At 58.2% G+C, this 19,303-nt stretch overlaps 1 protein-coding gene and 1 pseudogene across 2 annotated transcripts; both read left to right on the forward strand.

Annotated features, from left to right (window-relative positions):
- Nucleotides 1-4,027: 4,027 nt before the first annotated feature.
- Nucleotides 4,028-4,745, forward strand: LOC116541790 (annotated as a pseudogene). The gene has a single exon (XR_004264951.1). The product of XR_004264951.1 is annotated as a peptidyl-prolyl cis-trans isomerase A-like (transcript).
- A 1,087-nt stretch (nucleotides 4,746-5,832) lies between these two features.
- Nucleotides 5,833-16,356, forward strand: MAPK8IP2 (mitogen-activated protein kinase 8 interacting protein 2). The gene is given in 13 exon segments (XM_032266262.1): nucleotides 5,833-6,026; nucleotides 6,904-7,009; nucleotides 8,334-8,609; nucleotides 8,742-8,835; nucleotides 8,957-9,888; nucleotides 9,890-10,193; nucleotides 10,707-10,782; nucleotides 10,901-11,073; nucleotides 11,155-11,264; nucleotides 11,973-12,080; nucleotides 12,235-12,305; nucleotides 15,029-15,127; nucleotides 15,508-16,356. Coding segments are annotated over 13 exon segments (2,487 nt in total). The 5' UTR covers nucleotides 5,833-5,961; the 3' UTR covers nucleotides 15,581-16,356.
- Nucleotides 16,357-19,303: the final 2,947 nt, after the last annotated feature.

A 19,303-nucleotide genomic window follows, 5' to 3' on the forward strand; every position in this document is an offset into this window, starting at 1 on the left:
TTAGACCAGAAAAGGCCATGCCCTCCAAGGACCCTCACTCTGATGGGAACCAGCCATCATGTAAGAAACTCTACCCTTGGCTGGGCACTGTGGCTCATGCCTATAGTCTTAGCACTTTGGGAGGCCAAGGTGGGCGAATCACCTGAGATCAGGAGTTCAAGACCAGCCTGGCCCACATGGCGAAAACCCATTTCTACTAAAAAATAGAAAAAAATTAGCTGGGCGTTTTGGTGGGCACCTGTAGTCCCAGCTACTCCGGAGGCTGAAGTAGGAGAATCACTTGAACCCGGGAGGTGGAGGTTGCAGTGAGCCAAGATCACGCCACTGCACATTCCAGCCTCGGTGACAGAGTGAGATTCTGTCTCAAAAAAGAAGAAGAAGAGACTCTACTCTGAGACCACCATGCTGGTGAGCCCAGTGGCTGTGCTGGTGACAGCCACAACAGAGCTCCCAGCTTGCACTCAGCATCCTCTGCCAACTTTCGGAATGAACCATCTCAGACCTCGAGCCCAGCTCACCTCCAACTTCCACCAAACCTCAAAAGAGGCCCAGGCAAGAACTTCCCATTGGAGTCCTTCCTGAATTTCCGCCCTCGAAACAAACAATTGTAAATAACAACTTCATTGTTTTAATTCACAAAATTTAAGTATAATTTGTTAAACAGTAATAGTAATTGAAGCACTTTTCTTATGGAGTTAAAAAAGGAAAAAAAAGGACCAGGTGCAGTGGCTCATGCCTGTAATCCTGGCACTTTGGGAGGCTGAGGTGAGTGGATCACTTGAGCCCAGGAGTTTGAGACTAGCCTGAGCAACATGGCAAAACCCTACAAAAAACGCAAAAATTAGCCAGGTGTGGTGGTACATACCTATAGTCCTAAGTACTCTGGGGACTGAAGTGGGAGGATGGCTTGAACCCAGGAGGCAGAGGTTGCAGTGAGCTGAGATTGCACCACTGCACTTCAGCCTGGGTGACAGAGCGAGACCCTGTCTCAACAAATAGTAATTCTTTTTAATGTGGGTATTGTAGTAATGCAGCAAGAGACCAAGAAAAGTAGGAGGTCGTGGTCACAGACCTGTATGCGTAGAATGAAGATTCAGGAAATGGCGACATTAGGACTTTCCCATGATTAAGGTAGGACTCTTAATTTTCATCTTTATTCAATGTTTCTGTTTGCAGATTTAACCATTGGCATATTTATTTTGTGTTTGTGATTTCTGTGCAATATAAGTACAATAAAAGACCAATAGTTTTTTTTTTTTTTTCTTTTTCTTTTTTTTTTTTTTTTTGAGATGGAGTTTTGCTCTTGTTGCCCAGGCTGGAGTGCGATGGCGCGATCTCGGCTCACCGCAACCTCCGCCTCCTGGGTTCAGGCAATTCTCCTGCCTCAGCCTCCTGAGTAGCTGGGATTACAGGCACGCACCACCATGCCCAGCTGATTTTTTGTATTTTTAGTAGAGACGGGGTTTCACTATGTTGACCAGGATGGTCTCGATCTCTTGACCTCGTGATCCACCCGCCTTGGCCTCCCAAAGTGCTGGGATTACAGGCATGAGCCACCGCGCCCAGCCTAAGACCAATAGTTTTCATTTGTTTTTTAATCTCTAAGAAAGTTGTCAGAAAATGTTCTCTGACTTTTTAGAATTGCTGTGGTCAGGATTGTTAAAACTGTTGCTATTCCAACTCTCCCTTATTAGTCCAGTCAATTTTGTGCTTTGTACTGTCTATGCTGTTCATGTACCATAGAGGGAAAAAAGGGTTAAAATAGGTCACAACATCTTGATTTGTCATTGAAGGAGAAGGAGGAGTCTGGAAGGGCGCTGACAATGGATGCTGGTCAGGAAGCAAAACGAAGGACCCCTGGCCCACAAGCCCGAGGGAGAGAATGTCAAGGAGGGATTGTTCAGCTCCCACGGACCTCTGTTTGTCCATCCATACAATCATGCTCTGAGGAGCACACGAGGAAGATGTAAATTTGATAAAATGTGCAGGATGTAAGGAGCATAACCCCCCTCAGGAAAGAGATGCTGCCTTTTTACCAATGTATCCCTGAGCTGCACAGGGACTGGAGGCCATGGCCCCAGTGTGAGGAGCAGGGGAAAGGTGAGCCTCAAATGATCACGAACAAACACCAGGGGCTTACACATGGCATGTGGTCCTCACAGCACCATTGCTCAGAGGAAGAACCCAAGATCTGGAGGGATTGAGTAACTTGCCCATGTTCAAAAAGTTGTTGGCAAAATGAAGATTGGCACCACTCTTTGAGACTTGAAGGCCGACCATCTTCCATCTGTGCTCTGGGGGCAAGACAGAAGGTCCACAGATAAAATTGGGGGCAGGATCCCCATCTCATGGTGTTTACGCTAATGGGATCTGGGAGTGGCCATCTGATTAGAGGGAGGGAAGGTACGGGAGAGGCTTGAGGGAGGGGTTAGGATCTAAGACGAAATTGGAGACTATAAGGCTTCAGGTCACATGCCGTGCCTTACACCTGTAATCTCAGCACTCTGGGAGGCCATCGCTTGGGCCCAGGAGTTTAAGACAAGCCTGAGTAACATAGTGAGACCCTGTTTTTGTTTTTTGTGTTTTTTTTTTTTTTTTCAATTAAAAACAGCCAGGTGTGGTAGTGTGCGCCTGTGGTCCTAGCTACTCAGGAGGCTGAAGCAGGGGATTCCTTGAGCCCAGGAGTTTGAGGCTACAGTGACCTGGGGACACACCACTGTACTCCAACCTGGGTGCAGAGTGAGACCCTCTCTTGAAAAGATAAAAAAGATTTTTAAGATTGCTGCAATTCCAGATGAAGGTAGATCCTGGAGACTGTGGGAGAGGTCACTGCAGTTGAGCATCAAAGACTGTTGACAAATCAAAAGTCAAGGAACTGACTGACCAGGGTATTGGATGGGTCATTTATGTGGATGTCCAGATTAACCCATTTGATGACAAGACTCAGGATGAAAATGAAGTCCAGAAAGTTGGGGTCAAACTCTTTGTGAATTCTGGGAAGAGATCTGGAGTTTTATGGGAAAGGCAGGACATGGGGAATAGGCCCAGGCTCCTTGAACCTCAGAAATGGGGAATGTTCTTAGTGCTTCTAAAATGGAAAAGACAGTGTTATGGCAAAAACCTGATGCCCCAGACTGAGTGAGAACCATAAGTTCTCTCATTCATTCATTTACATGTTTGCTAAGCACCTACTGTGTGCCAGGCACTCTCTTCTCTCCAGTCACCCCAAGTCAAGGAGGCAAGCATAAACTAGTAAATGCTTTTCTTTTCTTTTCTTTTTTTTTGAGGTGGAGTCTCATTCTGTCTCCCAGGCTGGAGTGCAGTTGTGTGATCTCAGCTCACTGCACCTTAGCCTCCTGGGCTCAGTTAATTTTTTGTATTTTTGGTAGAGACATGTTTCCCAGGTTGGTCTCAAACTCTTGAGCTCAAGGGACCCACCCACCTTGACCTCCCAAAGTGCTGGGATTACAGGAGTGAGCCACTGTGCCCAGCTAAGTAAATGCCATTCTTAGAAAAATACTGTAATTGGCATAAAATATCATTGTGATGGGGTACCAAAGAGTGCATGCTCAATCAGGCCCTGGCCACAGGCCTCTCTCCGAGCTGAAATGGTGATACCCCTTCTCAACTTGCATGAACTCCTTCCACCATGTAGTTTCTGGTGTTTGTCACTCAAGTGCCTCATCCTTTCCTAGGAAACAATTTTCCAGGCCAGGCGCGGTGGCCCACGCCTGTCATCCCAGCACTTTGGAAGGCCAAGGTGTGTGGATCACCTGAAGTCAGGAGTTTGAAACCATTGGCCAACATGGTGAAACCCCATCTCTACTAAAAATACAAAAATTAGCCGGGTGTGGTAGTGGTTGTCTGTAATCCCAGCTACTGGGGAGGCTGAGGCAGGAGAATTGCTTGAACCTGGAAGGTAGAAGTTACAGTGAGTGGAGATAACGCCACTGCACTCCAGCCTGGGCGACAGACTCTGTCTCAGAAAAAAAGTGAAGGCTTTGCAGACGCCGCCGCCGCCTGGAGCCTTCTAGTATCAGCCATGGTCAACCCCACCGTGTTCTTTGACATTGCCGTCGACGGCGAGCCTTGGGCCGCGTCTCTTTTGAGCTGTTTGCAGACAAGGTTCCAAAGACAGCAGAAAACTTTCGTGCTCTGAGCACTGGAGAGAAAGGATTTGGTTATAAGGTTTCCTGCTTTCACAGAATTATTCCAGGGTTTATGTGCCAGGGTGGTGACTTCACACGCCATAATGGCACTGGTGGCAAGTCCATCTACAGGGAGAAATTTGATGATGAGAACTTCATCCTAAAGCATAGAGGTCCTGGCATCTTGTCCATGGCAAATGCTGGACCCAACACAAACGGTTCCCAGTTTTTCATCTGCACTGTCAAGACTGAGTGTTTGCATGGCAAGCATGTGGTCTTTGGCAAGGTGAAAGAAGACATGAATATTGTGGAGGCCATGCAGCGCCTTGGGTCCAGGAATGGCAAGACCAGCAAGAAGATCACCATTGCTGACTGTGGACAACTTTAATAAGTTTGACTTGTGTTTTATCTTAACCACCAGACTATTCCTTCTGTAGCTCAGGAGAGCACCCCTCCACCCCATTTGCTCGCAGTATCCTAAAATCTGTGTGCTCACTGCAGTTCCCTTTGGGTTCCATGTTTTCCTTGTTCACTTCCATGCCTAGCTGGATTGCAGAGTTAAGTTTATGATTATGAAATAAAGACTAGATAACAAAACAAAATCAGGCAGTCAGAAGTTACAGGCAGACATAAATCAATAAATGTAAGCCGTCAAAAAAAAAAAAAAGTGAAGAACTAATTTTCCACAGAACTAAGACATGAAGAAATCTTACAGCACATAACTTTTATCAAGGGGGAAAAGGAATTGCACTCTTGAAACTCCAGCCTCCTTCTTTAGCCAATGTTTAGCCAGATGCTGGGGTTCCCACCTGTAATCCCAGCACTTTGGAAGGCTAAGACCAGAGGATCACTCAGCCCAGGAGCTCGAGACCAACCTGGGCAACATAGAGAGACCAGGTCTCTATTTTAGAAAGGAAAAAAACAAAACAAAACAGTGTTCTGCAGTCTCCCTAGTTCTGAGCCCTCAACCCTGATCTCCCGCCTCCTCCCACAGCCACCCCCTCGAGCTCAACTTCAACCACGGCCCTCCCCACAGGGCTCCATCTCCAGCCAGAGCTGGTCAGCTCCCTACACAGGCCCAGCAAGACCGTGCCCAAGAAAAAGTGCTTCCGATGGGCGGACGTGGCCTCGGGTGGTACCTTCTCCCAGCGCGGGTGGGTACCTCGGTCCGGCCGCGCCGTCCCTGCTGAGCGCTCCGAGTCCAGCTTGAGCCCCGCCGGCTTCAGCACCGTCAGCTCGACTCCGAATCCAGCCGATCGGCAGCCCCGTCAGCACCTCGCGGGGACAGCGCCGGTCAGCACCTCGCGGGGACAGCGCCGGTCAGCACCCCGCGGGGACAGCGCCGGTCAGCACCTCGCGGGGACAGCGCCGGTCAGCACCCGGCGGCGGACAGCTCCTCCGCCCCGCTCCGGCCGCGCCACGTGAGGGGTCCTGGGGGTCCCGGGGCGGCCGCCGCCCCTCCCCGGAGGAAGCAGCCCGCGGCGGGCCGAGGCCTGCGGACCCCGGCGCTGCCTCCCCGGCTTCCGCCCCGCGCGCCCGCCCCTCCCGGGAAGAACCCTCGTCGCGCGCCCGGCCCGTCCCCACCAGCGCCCGGCCGCGCAGCCGCCGCCTCTCCGCCAACCAGCGTCCCCGGCCGCGTCCCTCCCCCGCCGCCCCCACCGCCCTCCCCGCGCCGCCGCGGAGTCCGGGCGAGGTGCGCTGGGCGGGCGCCGCAGGGCGTGTCACGAGGTGAGCGGGGCGGGCCGAGCGCGGGCGCGGGGCGCGGCGAGGCTCCCGCACCCCCCGCCGCAGTCGCGGGCCTCTCCCGGAGAAGATGGCGGATCGCGCGGAGATGTTTTCCCTCTCCACCTTCCACTCGCTGTCGCCGCCGGGCTGCAGGTATCCCCTCGGCGCCCGGGCCTGCGGGCCCCCGCCCCCCGCGCTCCCCGAGCCCGGCCCGGACCCCCGAGCCCGCCGCCCCAGCCCCCGCGCCGGCGCGCCCGGGCCCCTGCGGTCCTCGAGCCTCGGCTCGGGCGCCCCACCCCCACCCACGGCCGCTCCCTCCATCTTCGGCGCGCGTCCCCAGCCTCGGTGACCCCCGGCCCCGCCGGGATTCGGAGCCGCGCCTGGCCGGGGCCGCGGACCTGTCAAGGGTGGAGGCCCCGGGCCAACCCTCTGCAGGGGAGGATGCGGGCGGGACTCGGGCACACCCTCCCGGCCCAGCGTGTCCCGGTGGCCTTGGCCTCCTTCAGGGGACGCCAGGACCTGGCCGGCCAGGCCGGGCCGGGCCGGGAGAGAGTGGCGCCCTGCGGGAAGGGACTGGGGTGGGGAGGACGCTGTGCCGCTGGGTTTAGGCTCCACTCCGCTGGAGAGGAGGAGACAAACAGGCCAGACTCTCCTCCCAGAGCAGGCGCGACCCCTCCCCGTCTGCGGCCACCGCAGTTTCAGCTCCCCCCTCCCCTGCTCTGCAAGACCCTGACCCCAGGGGCCAGGAGCTGGAGCGGAGGGAGGAGAGGTTGCTGGCTTTCCCGGGAGGAGGGGTGGGAGGGGTGGGGGCAGGGCTGGCTCCTCCAGGCAGGCCTGGCTCTGATGGGGGAGGGGAGCCACAGGAGAGCAGAGCTTGGGGGTCAAGATGATGGCAGGCTGTGTTCCGGGAGCTGGGGGCTGTGGAGACCACGGGGCCCAGGAGCTGAGGCCTCCTCTGCCCCATCCTCAGGACCAGTTCCCAGGCAGGGCCCCAGGGCTGGTGGTACTCTGACCCTGGTCTCCTTTCTAGGCCTCCCCAGGACATAAGCCTGGAAGAATTTGACGACGAAGATCTGTCTGAGATCACTGATGACTGTGGCCTGGGCCTCAGCTACGACTCAGACCACTGTGAGAAGGTGGGAGAACAGTTAGGGGCACAGATCCAGCTCAAAGGAGGGCTTCATCAGGCTCTTCTTAGCTTTCACTTGGGGTTTTAGGGTGGGTGTGAGCTCAGCCTGGAACCGGGGAATCCTCGGATGGCCCCTCGCCAGTAACCCTTGGATTTCCTTGGTATCAACCTCTTTTATTCCAGCACACTGCAGGCCTCCATGAAGGCCCTTCCCCAGCATTCTCCTCGACCCCTTCGGTGTCCAGCCGGGGGCAGGGAGCTGCTCCTTTACTTTGGGTGCCCTCTGTCTTCAGATCCCTCCCAGAAAGATCTAACCCCTGCCAGCTGCCATCACAACCTTGTACCCTCTGCAGCCCTGTCCTCCCTTCTGCGGCTTCCATCTGTCTGTCTCATGTCTCCCCCTGCTGAAATCTTTTCTCCCTCATCTGCTGCTGCTTCTCCTCCTTATCTCTTCACATTTCTGTTTTCATTTATTCAAGAACATTTCTGAGCAACTGCCATGTGGCAAGTGCTGGGGGCTTCCAGATGCTGGGAGTGGGACACAACAGCTGCCCTCCGGAGCTGCAACTTAGTAGGGGAGAAAGACTTGTAAGGGACAATGGCTGCCCACGTGTCAAGGGTGGCATTCCAACAGGGACATAAGTTCCATGAGGGGGAAGGGAACCCAATCCACACTGAGGGAATCGGGGAGAATTTCCAGAGGAAGTGTCAACCATGCCCTGAGGTTAGCAGAGCCAGGCAGATGGGGTAGGTAGGAGGGAAGGGAGGAGAAGAACTGCCAGAATGGGGATTCACTGTGCCAAAGGCCCTGGGGTTGGTGCAAAGTTGTGAATCCTCAGAGTGCAGGCTGTCTCTCCATGTATGCATGTGTTTGATATTTACTGAACATCCACTGAGCCCCAGGTCTTATTCTTGGGGGTGGGTGCAGCAGAGCACAACATGGACATGACCCTGCCCTGGTGGGGCTTGCAACAGACCAAAAACCATGCCCAGTAACTGTGAGTTGTGTTAAAATGCTGTGAAGGGAACACAGTACTGGTGTTAAATGTGATGGGGTTTTGCAGTGAGATGAGTCTAAAAGGTGGGCTGGGGCTGCTCTAAGAATCCCTGTGGTTCAGCTGTAGAGTTTGGGCCCTTCCCAAGAACTAGAGTGGTCCCGAGGTGTCTTAAGCAGATTTTGAAAACATCACTCTGAAGACGGAGGGGTGGAGCAAGCTGGAAGGGGCTCTCCTTTGACTGACTTGGACTCTGCTTTCCCTTCTCCTAGCACCTGGGCCTCTGGGCCGCTGCTGCCCTCTGGCCCAGCCCTGCTGTCTCCCTCTGTCCTGCAGGACAGCCTCTCCCTGGGGCGCTCGGAGCAGCCGCACCCCATCTGCTCCTTCCAGGATGACTTCCAGGAGTTTGAGATGATCGATGACAATGAAGAGGAGGACGATGAGGACGACGAAGAGGAGGAGGAGGACGAGGAGGGAGATGGGGAGGGCCAGGAGGGAGGAGACCCTGGCTCAGAGGCACCTGTCCCTGGGCCCCTTATCCCCTCCCCTTCCCTGGAGGAGCCCCAGAAGCACCGGCCCACCACGCTCCATCTGACCACACTGGGAGCCCAGGTGAGTGCCCTGACCAACAGCTCCCTGGAGCTCAGCCTGGGTTCAGAGCCCCTGGGACTCTTCAGCCAGCCCTGCTCACCCCTGGGACCTGGAGGCCCTTCTCAGGACCACCGCCATATCCCTCCATCCCAGGACTCCCTGAACAACAACGGAGGCTTTGACCTGGTGCCTCCTGCCTCCTGGCAGGAGACAGTGCTGTGTTCACCCGCCCAGGAGGCCCTCAGAGGTGAGGGGTGGTGGGCCCGCGGGGTACCGGGAAGCACGGAAGGAGGGGAGGAGGATGGGCTGGCTGCTGGAAGAGGCCCGGATCTTGGTGAGAGGGTGACCCCCACCTCCCCGCCCAGCAGAGCTCCCGGGCCCCCTCCCTCCCACGGACGCAGGGCCTGGCGGGGCGCAGTCGCCGGTGCGCCCGGGTTGCGACTGCGAAGGGAACCAGCCTGTGGAGCCCCCGGCGCCAGGGGGGACCTCGCCCTCCTCAGATCCCGGCATCGAGGCTGACCTGAGAAGCCGCTCGAGCGGGGGCCACGGGGGACGTCGCAGCAGCCAGGAGCTATCCTCGCCGGGCTCCGACTCGGAGGACGCGGGCGGCGCGCGCCTGGGGCGCATGATCTCGTCCATCTCGGAGACCGAGCTGGAGCTGAGCAGCGACGGCGGGAGCAGCAGCAGCGGCCGCTCCTCGCACCTCACCAACTCCATCGAGGAGGCCTCGTCGCCCGCCTCGGAGCCCGAGCCCGAGCCAGAGCCTCTGCGCGAACCCCCGCGCCGCCCCGCCTTCCTGCCCGTGGGCCCTGACGACACCAACAGCGAGTACGAGTCGGGGTCGGAGTCGGAGCCGGACCTCAGCGAGGACGCGGACTCGCCGTGGCTGCTCAGCAACCTGGTGAGCCGCATGATCTCCGAGGGCTCCTCGCCCATTCGCTGCCCCAGCCAGTGCCTGTCTCCTGCGCAGCGCCCGCCCGGGGAGCCCGTGTCGCCGGCCGGCGGGTCCGCCCAGGACTCCCAGGACCCCGAGGCGGCCGCGGGGCCGGGCGGTGTGGAGCTGGTGGACATGGAGACGCTGTGCGCGCCGCCGCCGCCCGCACCCGCCGCGCCTCGGCCCGGCCCGGCGCAGCCCGGGCCCTGCCTGTTCCTCAGCAACCCCACGCGCGACACCATCACGCCGCTGTGGGCCGCGCCCGGCCGCGCCGCCCGCCCCGGCCGAGCCTGCTCCGCCGCCTGCTCCGAGGAGGAGGACGAAGAGGACGACGAAGATGAGGAGGAGGCAGAGGACAGTGTGGGCCCCCCCCGGGGGCAGGGGTACGGGCCCCTCGGCGCCGCGGGACGCCTCACTGGTGTACGACGCCGTCAAGTACACGCTGGTGGTGGACGAGCACACGCAGCTGGAGCTGGTGAGCCTGCGGCGCTGCGCCGGCCTGGGCCACGACAGCGAGGAGGACAGCGGCGGGGAGGCCAGTGAGGAGGAGGCAGGCGCTGCGCTGCTAGGCGGCGGTCAGGCCCCCGGGGACTCCTCGCCCGACAGCCCTGACCTCACTTTCTCCAAGAAGTTCCTCAATGTCTTCGTCAACAGCACGTCCAGGTCCTCCAGTGAGTGAGGAGCGGGTAAAAGGGGGGTGGCCCGAGGAACGTCTGCACTCCCTGGCCCGAGTCCCACAGGTGCCCCACAGTTCCCAGGGCCCCCTGAGGGGCTGGCCGTGGTCAAGGCCGGGCCACCTGAGGCTCTGGCCGTGGTCACGGCTGGGCACACTCTCCCACCCAGGACATGGCAAGAGGCGGCCTGCTCTGCCCCAGTCCCTTCCCCCTCCCAGGACACCCACAGTTCCCAGGGCCACCCGAGGGGCTGGCTGTGGTCAAGGCCGGGCCACCTGAGGGTCTGGCCGTGGTCAGGGCTGGGCACACTCTCCCACCCAGGACATGGCAAGAGGTGGCCTGCTCTGCCTCAGTCCCTTCCCCCTCCCAGGACACCCACAGCAGACTGCAGAGGGGAGGGGATTTGGCCTCCGCCCAAGGCCGGGCCTTTAAGCACGTTCCTTCCCCCGCTCCGCCTTGCTGCCTCTGTCTCCGTGTGTCCCCCCGCCTCTGTCCTGCCGTGTCTCTCAGGCACCGAGTCCTTTGGCCTTTTCTCCTGTCTGGTCAACGGCGAGGAGCGAGAGCAGACGCACCGGGCGGTGTTCAGGTACAGCCTCCCTCCTTGCTGGTGGTGGCCCCGGCCTCAGTCCGTGCCATCACAGGACACCAGTAGACATGACTCCCAGCCCTGCCCGCCTCCCCAGTGACCTGTCTCCCAATGGCAGGTTCATCCCACGGCATCCAGACGAGCTGGAGCTGGATGTGGATGACCCTGTGTTGGTGGAGGCGGAGGAGGATGACTTCTGGTTCCGAGGCTTCAACATGCGCACAGGGGAGCGAGGGGTGTTCCCCGCCTTCTACGCCCATGCGGTGCCTGGCCCTGCCAAGGACCTGCTGGGTGAGGCCCCAACCCTGAGGGATGGCTTGTCACCCCAGATGCTCTGCCCCTGCCTGACCTGGGCCCTCTGTGCCACCCCAGGGAGCAAGCGGAGCCCCTGCTGGGTGGAGCGCTTCGATGTGCAGTTCCTGGGCTCTGTGGAGGTGCCCTGTCACCAGGGAAATGGCATCCTGTGTGCAGCCATGCAGAAGGTCAGTGTGGAGACCGGGCAAGTGCAGGCTGAGGGTCCGCGCGGTGGCCACACCAGCACCGCAGGCTGGCACAGGGCGTCAACTTCCTAAGGGAGGGCAGCTCGGGGTGGGTGCTCCAGGCCCTGGTTCAGAGGCCTGAGCAGGTGAGTCCAGGACAGAGCTCAGTATCTCTCCCTCATCACCTCTGGGTCTCTGGGCCACAGACCTCGGCACTGCCGTCAGCCCTTCCTCTTCCTGTCTGAAATTGAGACCAACTCTCACAGCCCCTTCCCTGAGAGTCACCTACTCAGTGGACATTGAGTGAGCACCTGCCCATCCACCAGTCCTGAGACTGGGGCTGGGGGTGGTAGGGAGCAGAGCAGACCAGCCCTGCATCTAAGAGCTCCAACTCGCTCATGGGGCCAGGCAGTGAAGAGGCCAGGGTGGGTGGGGTCTGTGTTCCTGGCTCCTGAGCCAAGCGCAGCAGTCTGCCTAGAGGGGCATAAGGAAGATGAAGCAAGCTGACTGCAGAGAGGCGACTGCTCCTCCTGAGCCTGAGGAGTGGCCAAGGCCACCCCCTTATGTCTTCCAGAATTGCATCTCGGGGTCCTCAACATGAGTGTCCGTAAACATAAGCTAAAAGGAGCAGAGGCATAGTCCCACCAAGGGGAAAGAAAGTGGCCCTTGTGGGCTCCTCAAGACCCTCTTCTCCCCCAACTTCTTCCTTAGATTGCCACTGCCCGGAAACTGACCGTCCACTTGCGCCCTCCTGCCTCCTGTGACCTCGAGATCTCTCTTCGGGGAGTCAAGCTGAGTCTGAGTGGAGGAGGCCCCGAGGTGGGGGTGTGGGGGACTGGGGTTGGGGGCTAGGGGGTAGGGTAAGGCCGAGGAGTCTGACAGGGCCAGGCTGGCAGGGGCATCCAGCAGGCAGGAGGCAGGAGTGGCCCCAGGCCTCTTCTGACATGGGGGCTTCTGCCCCCCTCTGCTTTAGTTCCAGCGCTGCAGCCATTTCTTCCAGATGAAGAACATCTCATTCTGCGGCTGCCACCCCCGCAACAGCTGGTGAGAGCCTAACCGTCCTCCGGACTCTCCACAAACCCTGAGGGCTGCCCATACCCAACCCCAAGAGCTCCACTTGCACCCACTTGGCTCTGTGAGCTGAGGGTGCAGTGACGTCCACTCTGAACTGGACTCAGGAGGCGCAGGTCAGACGGGCTTGCATCTGGTCTGGGTGGAGAGAGACACACGGGCAAAGGACATGAGAAGCCTCTTTGGGTGTGGAGGATGCCTGAGTGGGCCCTGGGGAGCAGACCTCCAGAGGTGGGCAAGTCCTCCTGGGGCTCAGGATGGCCAGCCTGGAAAAACAGCAGGCGACAGGGATGGGGAAGTGGCTCTTCCTGGTGGGGTCCAGCTGAGCCAAGGGTGTGGGATGCACTGGTGGGGCGCTACAGGCTCTGAGGCCTGAATAAGGGGAGTAGCTACAAGTGTTGGTAGAGACCTGGACCCTTTTGATTATGCCAAGGAGCTGTACTTACCCTGCTGGTAATGAGGCCATAGAAGGCCCCTAATGGAAGGAGGTGATGCAGTCAGATGGACATGCTGGCTCTGGCCACTGTGCCACCTGCTTTGATGCAGGTGCTGCTGGTAGGGAACCTAGTGGCTGCTGAGGTTGTTCTACATGTCCTGAGACCAAGTGTGCAGATACAAGAGGCACTGAAGAGGCGGCCCAGGCAGGACCTAGGTTGACCAGCCGTAGAGGCCGACCTGGAAGAGACCAGGGTGATGTCTCCCTGGGGATGGTTGGACTGCAGCCCACACAGCAAGAGGGGTTGCAGATCAATCACAGACACAGCGGCACTGAGCCGCCGTCGGTCCCATGGGTCTGGAGTTCAGGAGGGACACCTGGAGGGGAGATAGCAGGTTGGAGCCGGTAGATCGCTGAGACATGAGGGGGATGGTCAGGCAGGGTGAGGTGACAAGAGGAGGGGAGGAGGGGGTGCCGGCACAGGAGCAGCGGGCCACAGCGGGCTGCCGGCTTTCCTCCAGGCACAGGCCCCTGCCCTCTGTATCCCAGCACCTTAGAGGAAGGAGATCAGGGAGGAACCAGAGAGACGGAGCCAGTCAGAGGCTGGACAGGACTTGGCAGGAGTTGAAGGAAGCAGGCTCACAGGCAGGCAGGATGCGGTGCTGCAGGACTGAGGCGTGGCACAGACATCAGGGCACCGTGGAGGCTGCGTGGACTCTCGTGGTCAAGAGTGAGGGCCCTGCCTCCTGGGATATGCAGAGGCCTTTTGTGTTGTTCCCTCAAGGGTGGAGATGGTCTGATGGGCTCCATGCGGAGACCCTACTCAGTGGGGTGGAGAGGTGGAATACCTCTCCAGTGTGGGGGCTCAGACCAGACAGCGGGGCCAGCTCTGGGGCCACTGGGACAGTGGGCACTGCCAAGAGAGGAAGAACAACCTGAATTTCTCATCAGAAGGAAACTGTGGGTGAAGCTGAGGCCTCGGCCTGGACACGGCCCCAGCTAGAATTCCCTGAGAGGAAGGTGGTCAGTGGAGTTTGGGGTTTGGGGTCGAGATGTGGAGTGGGATTGTGGTGAGACAGAGGAGCAGCTGCCCTGGCCCAGACCTTTAATATTGGTCACCCCAGGCCCTCCCCCACCCACCGGTCCCTCACCACGAGGAGGCACGGAGGAAACTGTGACTTGAACGGTTAACTCCTTTTGTCGTGGCAGTGGTGGCAGGTCAGGAGCGTGTGGCGTGTGCTGTGTTGGGATCAGGCAGGCGTTGGGATCACAGACTGTAGCCTTTAGTCCCAGGGCTGTCCATCCTGGCTGTGCCCTGGGTGAGCACCCAACCCTCTGTGCCTAGCTCTCCATCAGGGTCCTACCTCAGGGCTGCTGTGAGGGTTCTGTGAGAGTTCATTGAAAGGACTGAGGGTGGTGCCTGAGTAACGCAGAAAGCCAGGTCTGCGGGTGAGCGCCTACTGCCTTGATGACTTGAACGCGGCATTTGAGCCGGGTCCTGTGCTCTGTCTGTGGGTGGCGTGCGCACACGGTCCTGGCAACCAGGCACCACGTGGCTTCCCATCTGGCAGAACTGCAAAGCCCCGAAGCCATGGGGGAATGGACGGTCGGCCAGTTTCAGGGGTGGGGGGGTGGGGGTGTGTCCTGCTGCAGAACTCTGACCGCCTCCCCTCTGGACCATGATTTTTGCTAATGTCTGGGATGAGAAGACAGCATATGTGGAGGAGCTGGGCAGTGACTCCATGAGTGAGGCCAAGCAAGGAGGTACTTCCAGTGGGAGTGAGGGACAGACTGCAGGAGGGTTTTACAGACCAGGGGGTAACGTTCAGCCCTGCCTCAGAGCTGGACAAGGGACTGTGAGTCTGCAAGACCCACAGGAGGAGACCTGAGTTGGCAGGAGACACGGTCCCGCAGCCGGGCAGAGCCTTGCTCTGTGGTCCTGGGGCAGGCCCTGAACAGGGCCACGGAGGGCGACCGCGCCCGCTCAGGGAAGGGAGATGTGTCCACAGAATGGGCCGGACGCCCTGGTCATCACAGAATCAACTCAGCACATGAACTCTTTGTAGGTGCCCCGCCCTGCGCTTGGGCTAAAACCAAAAAAAGACAACTTCAAATCTTGAAACTGTGCGACCCCCACACTCCTGTTGTCCCCTGCCCTCTCCCCAAGCCCTTTGTTCCTACCTCTTCTGTCTGCACCGTTTGTGGGTGGGCAAGGCTGGGTCAGGACTCTGACGTGCCCTCCGCACTGACTTGCCCGCAGCTATTTCGGCTTCATCACCAAACACCCCCTGCTGAGCCGCTTCGCCTGCCACGTCTTTGTCTCCCAGGAATCCATGAGGCCGGTGGCGCAGAGCGTGGGGTGAGGGGGGCCCCAGGGTGTGGGTGGGGACGCAGAACGGGTGCAGGGGTGAGAATGGGGGATGCGGAGGGGAGCAGGTGGGGGCCGGCCTTGTAGGGGAGGTCTGGGGAAGGAGAACTGGATGTACTGTGTAGAGAGGGCAGTGGTAGGTGATGATTTGGGGGGGTTTCTGGGTGTGAGGTGAGGACACTCTGGCAGGGGTAGAATTGCTGGGCCAGGAGAGCTGAGGGTCAGACTAGAGGGTGACGTGGCCATGCCCAGGTTGGGGGTTGTGGATGGCAGTGAGGGAGGAAGGAGGGAGAGCCCAGAGGCGTTGCAGAAGGTGGTGCAGGGGTTGAGGACTGGCCCCGAGTGGCTGGTGGAGGACTGTCTTCCCCCAGCCGCGCCTTCCTGGAGTACTACCAGGAGCACCTGGCATACGCCTGCCCCACGGAGGACATCTACCTGGAGTAGCCCCCCACTGCTCTCCGTCTCCTGCCCGTCTGCTCCAGGCGCAGCTGGGGCTGAGGATGTCTCAAGAGGCCACCATGGCTTTGGCAAGGACTAGATTGGGGGGACGTGGGACCTTATGCTTGTGGGAGTCTGCGGGCTGGGAGCTCTTGTCCTTGGTCCCCAGGGCACAGCTGTGGGGGCTCTGGGAAAGTGGAGCCCCCGTTCCCCCCGCTTTTCCTCAGATCTGTTCTTTCTCTGTGTTGTCCTCCTCCATCCCTCCCCAGCCTCCCTTTTCTCTCTCCTGGGTGTCTCTGCCCCTTTCTGTGCCTGCAAACCTTCCCCTCTATTCTTCACTTTGGGGTCAGAACTTCAGCGGTGTGGAGGAGGCGCAGCTCTAGGTGACGGGTAATGCCAGCTTCCAAGTGATGCCCTCTTGCCATTCCCCTGCGATTTATAAGGGAACTTTAATTTTTATAGTGATCTCAAGGGATCATCCCATCCTCAAACACAGGGACAAGAGGGGCCCCCTCACGCCACCGCCACCCCACACAGAGCTCAGGGGGAAGCAGGGGGGGTTCCCAAAATAGTCCTGTGGAGGTTAGGAGTGGTTCTTGATGCTCACCTGAAGTCCCCAGACGCTGCTAGGAGGAGGGCGCCCCTCCGGGGCCCCCCATTCTCCTCCGCTTGCCGCTGCTAGTGTACCCCTGCAGTCCAGCGTGCATCCGCCCCACGCACGCCCCATGCTGTGTACCTGGGCCCCGCCCATGGCCTCAATAAACTCTCTGCTTGGTGTGACACTGGCTGTTTCTAAGGGGTGCTGAGACATGGGGCCCGGCGCCCAGGGGCTGCCCATGGTGGTGGAGACAGAGAGACTCCAGTGATGAGGTGGGGGGATCAGAGGAATCTCACTCTTTTAGTGCTTCCCGAAATTGTGCAGAAGGTCCCTGCAGTGCTGCTCTGCGGCCTCATTTGAGGTGCGATATCTGGAAGCACCCGTGGGAATTCTCCCCAAATACTCTTTTGGCCACAGGGGAAGCTGAGGCTGCACAATGGTTATCCTTTCCACAGGCACGGACTGGGGGCCAGCGTGGCTCAGGGCAGTATGTAGCGGGTGCATGAACTCCTTGAAAAACAATCTGGCTGGGCATGGTGGTTCATGCCTGTAACCCCAGCACTTTGGGAGGCTGAGAGGTGGGTGGATCACCTGAAGTCAGGAGTTTGAGACCATCTTGGCCAACATGGTGAAACCCCCTCTCTACAAAAAATACAAAAATTAGCCAGGTGTTGTGGCGCACACCTGTCATCTCAGCTACTCAGGAGTCTGAGGCACAAGAATCGCTTGAACCTGGGAAGTGGAAGTTGCAGTGAGCTGACACCGTGCCACTGCACTCCAGCTTGGGTGACAGAGGGAGACTCCATCTCAGAAAAAGAAAAAGGAAAGCAATCTACTTGGATCTTAAATTTGGTATTTAAAAAATTCTCCAGAGAAAGCCAGAAGAAAATAGGTGACTTTTCTATTATGCTCTTAGATGGCTGTAGATGCCCTCCCAGGCCCTCCTCGGTGAGCCCACCTCCCAGGCAGGGGTCAACATGGCCTGGGTCCCTCTGTCTGAGCCCAGAATTCATGCAGCACCAGCAAGACAACAGGTGAAGGCTCCTTAGTGAGCTAAGGGAAGTTTACACAAACTTACTAGATAAACATTAAAAAGCAAGGTCCGTAAAACACGCATCTCTACAGAGCCGACAAACAGAAAAATACCTGCAGTGTGAGGAAATGCATCATGATCCAGAGACTTAGCACCCATGCAGCACACAGACCTGAGACTCCAGAGAGATCCACGATGTGACCAGTGGCACAGCAGAAACAGAGAACGTGGATGAGAAAATCTTCCTATTAAGATAAAGCTGTAAAGAGGCAGCTGGCCCCCCTGGGTGTGTATGTTTGAAATGTATGCCCCTGTGCTAGGGGATTCAGGCCATGGCTCTGAGTCCCTTGTAGCTGCAGCCTGGACACCGTTGCCAGCCACCCACCTCCTCCCTCTGCTCTTCCACTCAGGTGAGAATTCTCCAAGCCCTGCCCTCCGGCGCCCCGTCCCCGCTCCTGCCCGGCCTGGCCCCGCCCCGCAACATGTCTCCAGGTCCCGTGGTTAACCTTTCCCTCCAGCCAGCCCTTCGGACGGCTGTTGACTTCCTCGTGAGTCCTTCTCTCTGTCTGCCACCTCTCTGCAGTCCTCAAATCTCAGGGTCTTCTCTGAGCTTGGCCACCCTCCAGGCTCCATCCCAGGCTTGGTCGTTCCTGGGGTCTCCCTCACTGGCTTCATCCCTCCCACAGATTCGAGGGCGTCTGTGCTCAGGGCCCTGGCAGCTGACCCCTGTGCAGACCACTGGCCAGTCCCAGCTGATCTCCAGGGGCACTTCCTCGGCTGGTCACTGGGGTGGTGCTCTGCAGAATGAGCTGTGAGGGCTGCTGTGGCTGCCCACAGGGCGCCCCTCACAGTCACTTCAGACTCACAGGAGCCCTCGCCCACCCCTGCATTCATGTATACTCTGTTTTACGTTTTCTCCCAGTTAGCTGAGCTGCAGGCCCTGGCCACCCCCGACTTCTCCCTCCTGTCACCCTTACCCTCACCCGTCACCTTGACGTCTGCCCCTGGCTCCACTTCCCCCTCTGCCTGGACCACATCACCCTGAGTTTCCTCCTGAATCTTCGTGCACAAACAGCCTGCTCTGGCCGATGCCTCACTGCACCTGCAAATCCACTTGCACCCACACCCAGGCCAGGGTTTTTAAACAGAGCCGGAGCAGATCCGTCTGTCTGGTCAGCTCCGAAGCAGGTCTCTGTTGAACCTCAGCATGACCTGCCCCAACCCCTGCATGCACTTCTGCTCTGGGAGCCTCTGGGTTCCTGGGCGCACCTGCTCCCCTTTCCTGGGGGTGACCTCCTGTCCTTCTGGGCTCTCCCGGGCTCTGGCCTTGGGCTTTCTGAGGACTCCTCCTGGCTGCCCCCCGGTAGCAGCTGCTGACTGAGCCCAGAGAGCAGCGGCATGGCTGTCAACCTTAGGTCCTCCCAGGACCTGGCAGAACACCTGGTTCACCAGCAGGAGGCACTGCGTGATGCCTCCGCATCCGCCAATCTAGGCCAAGGAGGGCATCCTAAATAAAACGCGTTCTACAGAAAAGTGTTTATTGCACTCTTGTTTGAAATAGTGTAAGCATGAAGGTAATCTGAATATTGACCAGTAGAATTAATTGATTAAGGCATATTTACCTATTGAAATATTGGCCAGATGTAAAAAGAAGTGTGCTTGCTGTTGGGGCGTGATGGCTCACGCCTGTAATCGCAACACTTTGGGAGGCCAAGGCAGGCGGATCACAAGGCCAAGAGATCGAGACCATCCCGGCCAACGTGGTGAAACCTGGTCTCTACTAAAATACAGAAAATTAGCCAGGGGTGGTGGCGGGCACCTGTAGTCCCATCTACCTGGGAGGCTGAGGCAGGAGAATTGCTTGAAACCGGGAGGCAGAGGTTGCAGTGAGCTGAGATCGTGCCACTGCACTCCAGCCTGGTGACAGAAGGAGACTCTCTCAAAAAAAAATTTGCTTGCCACCATTTGTAATCATACTGAAAATATCTGTTATGCTATTAAGCAAAAATAAATTGCCAGGTACAGCAGCTCATGCTACTATGTAATCTCAGCACTTTGGTAGGCCGAGGCTGGCAGATCCTTTGAGTTCAGGAGTTCA

The sequence above is a fragment of the Sapajus apella genome, unplaced genomic scaffold (genome assembly GCF_009761245.1).
Source record: "Sapajus apella isolate SASKATOON/1434 unplaced genomic scaffold, GSC_monkey_1.0 scaffold156, whole genome shotgun sequence".
In the NCBI taxonomy this organism is placed as follows: Eukaryota; Metazoa; Chordata; class Mammalia; order Primates; family Cebidae; genus Sapajus; species Sapajus apella.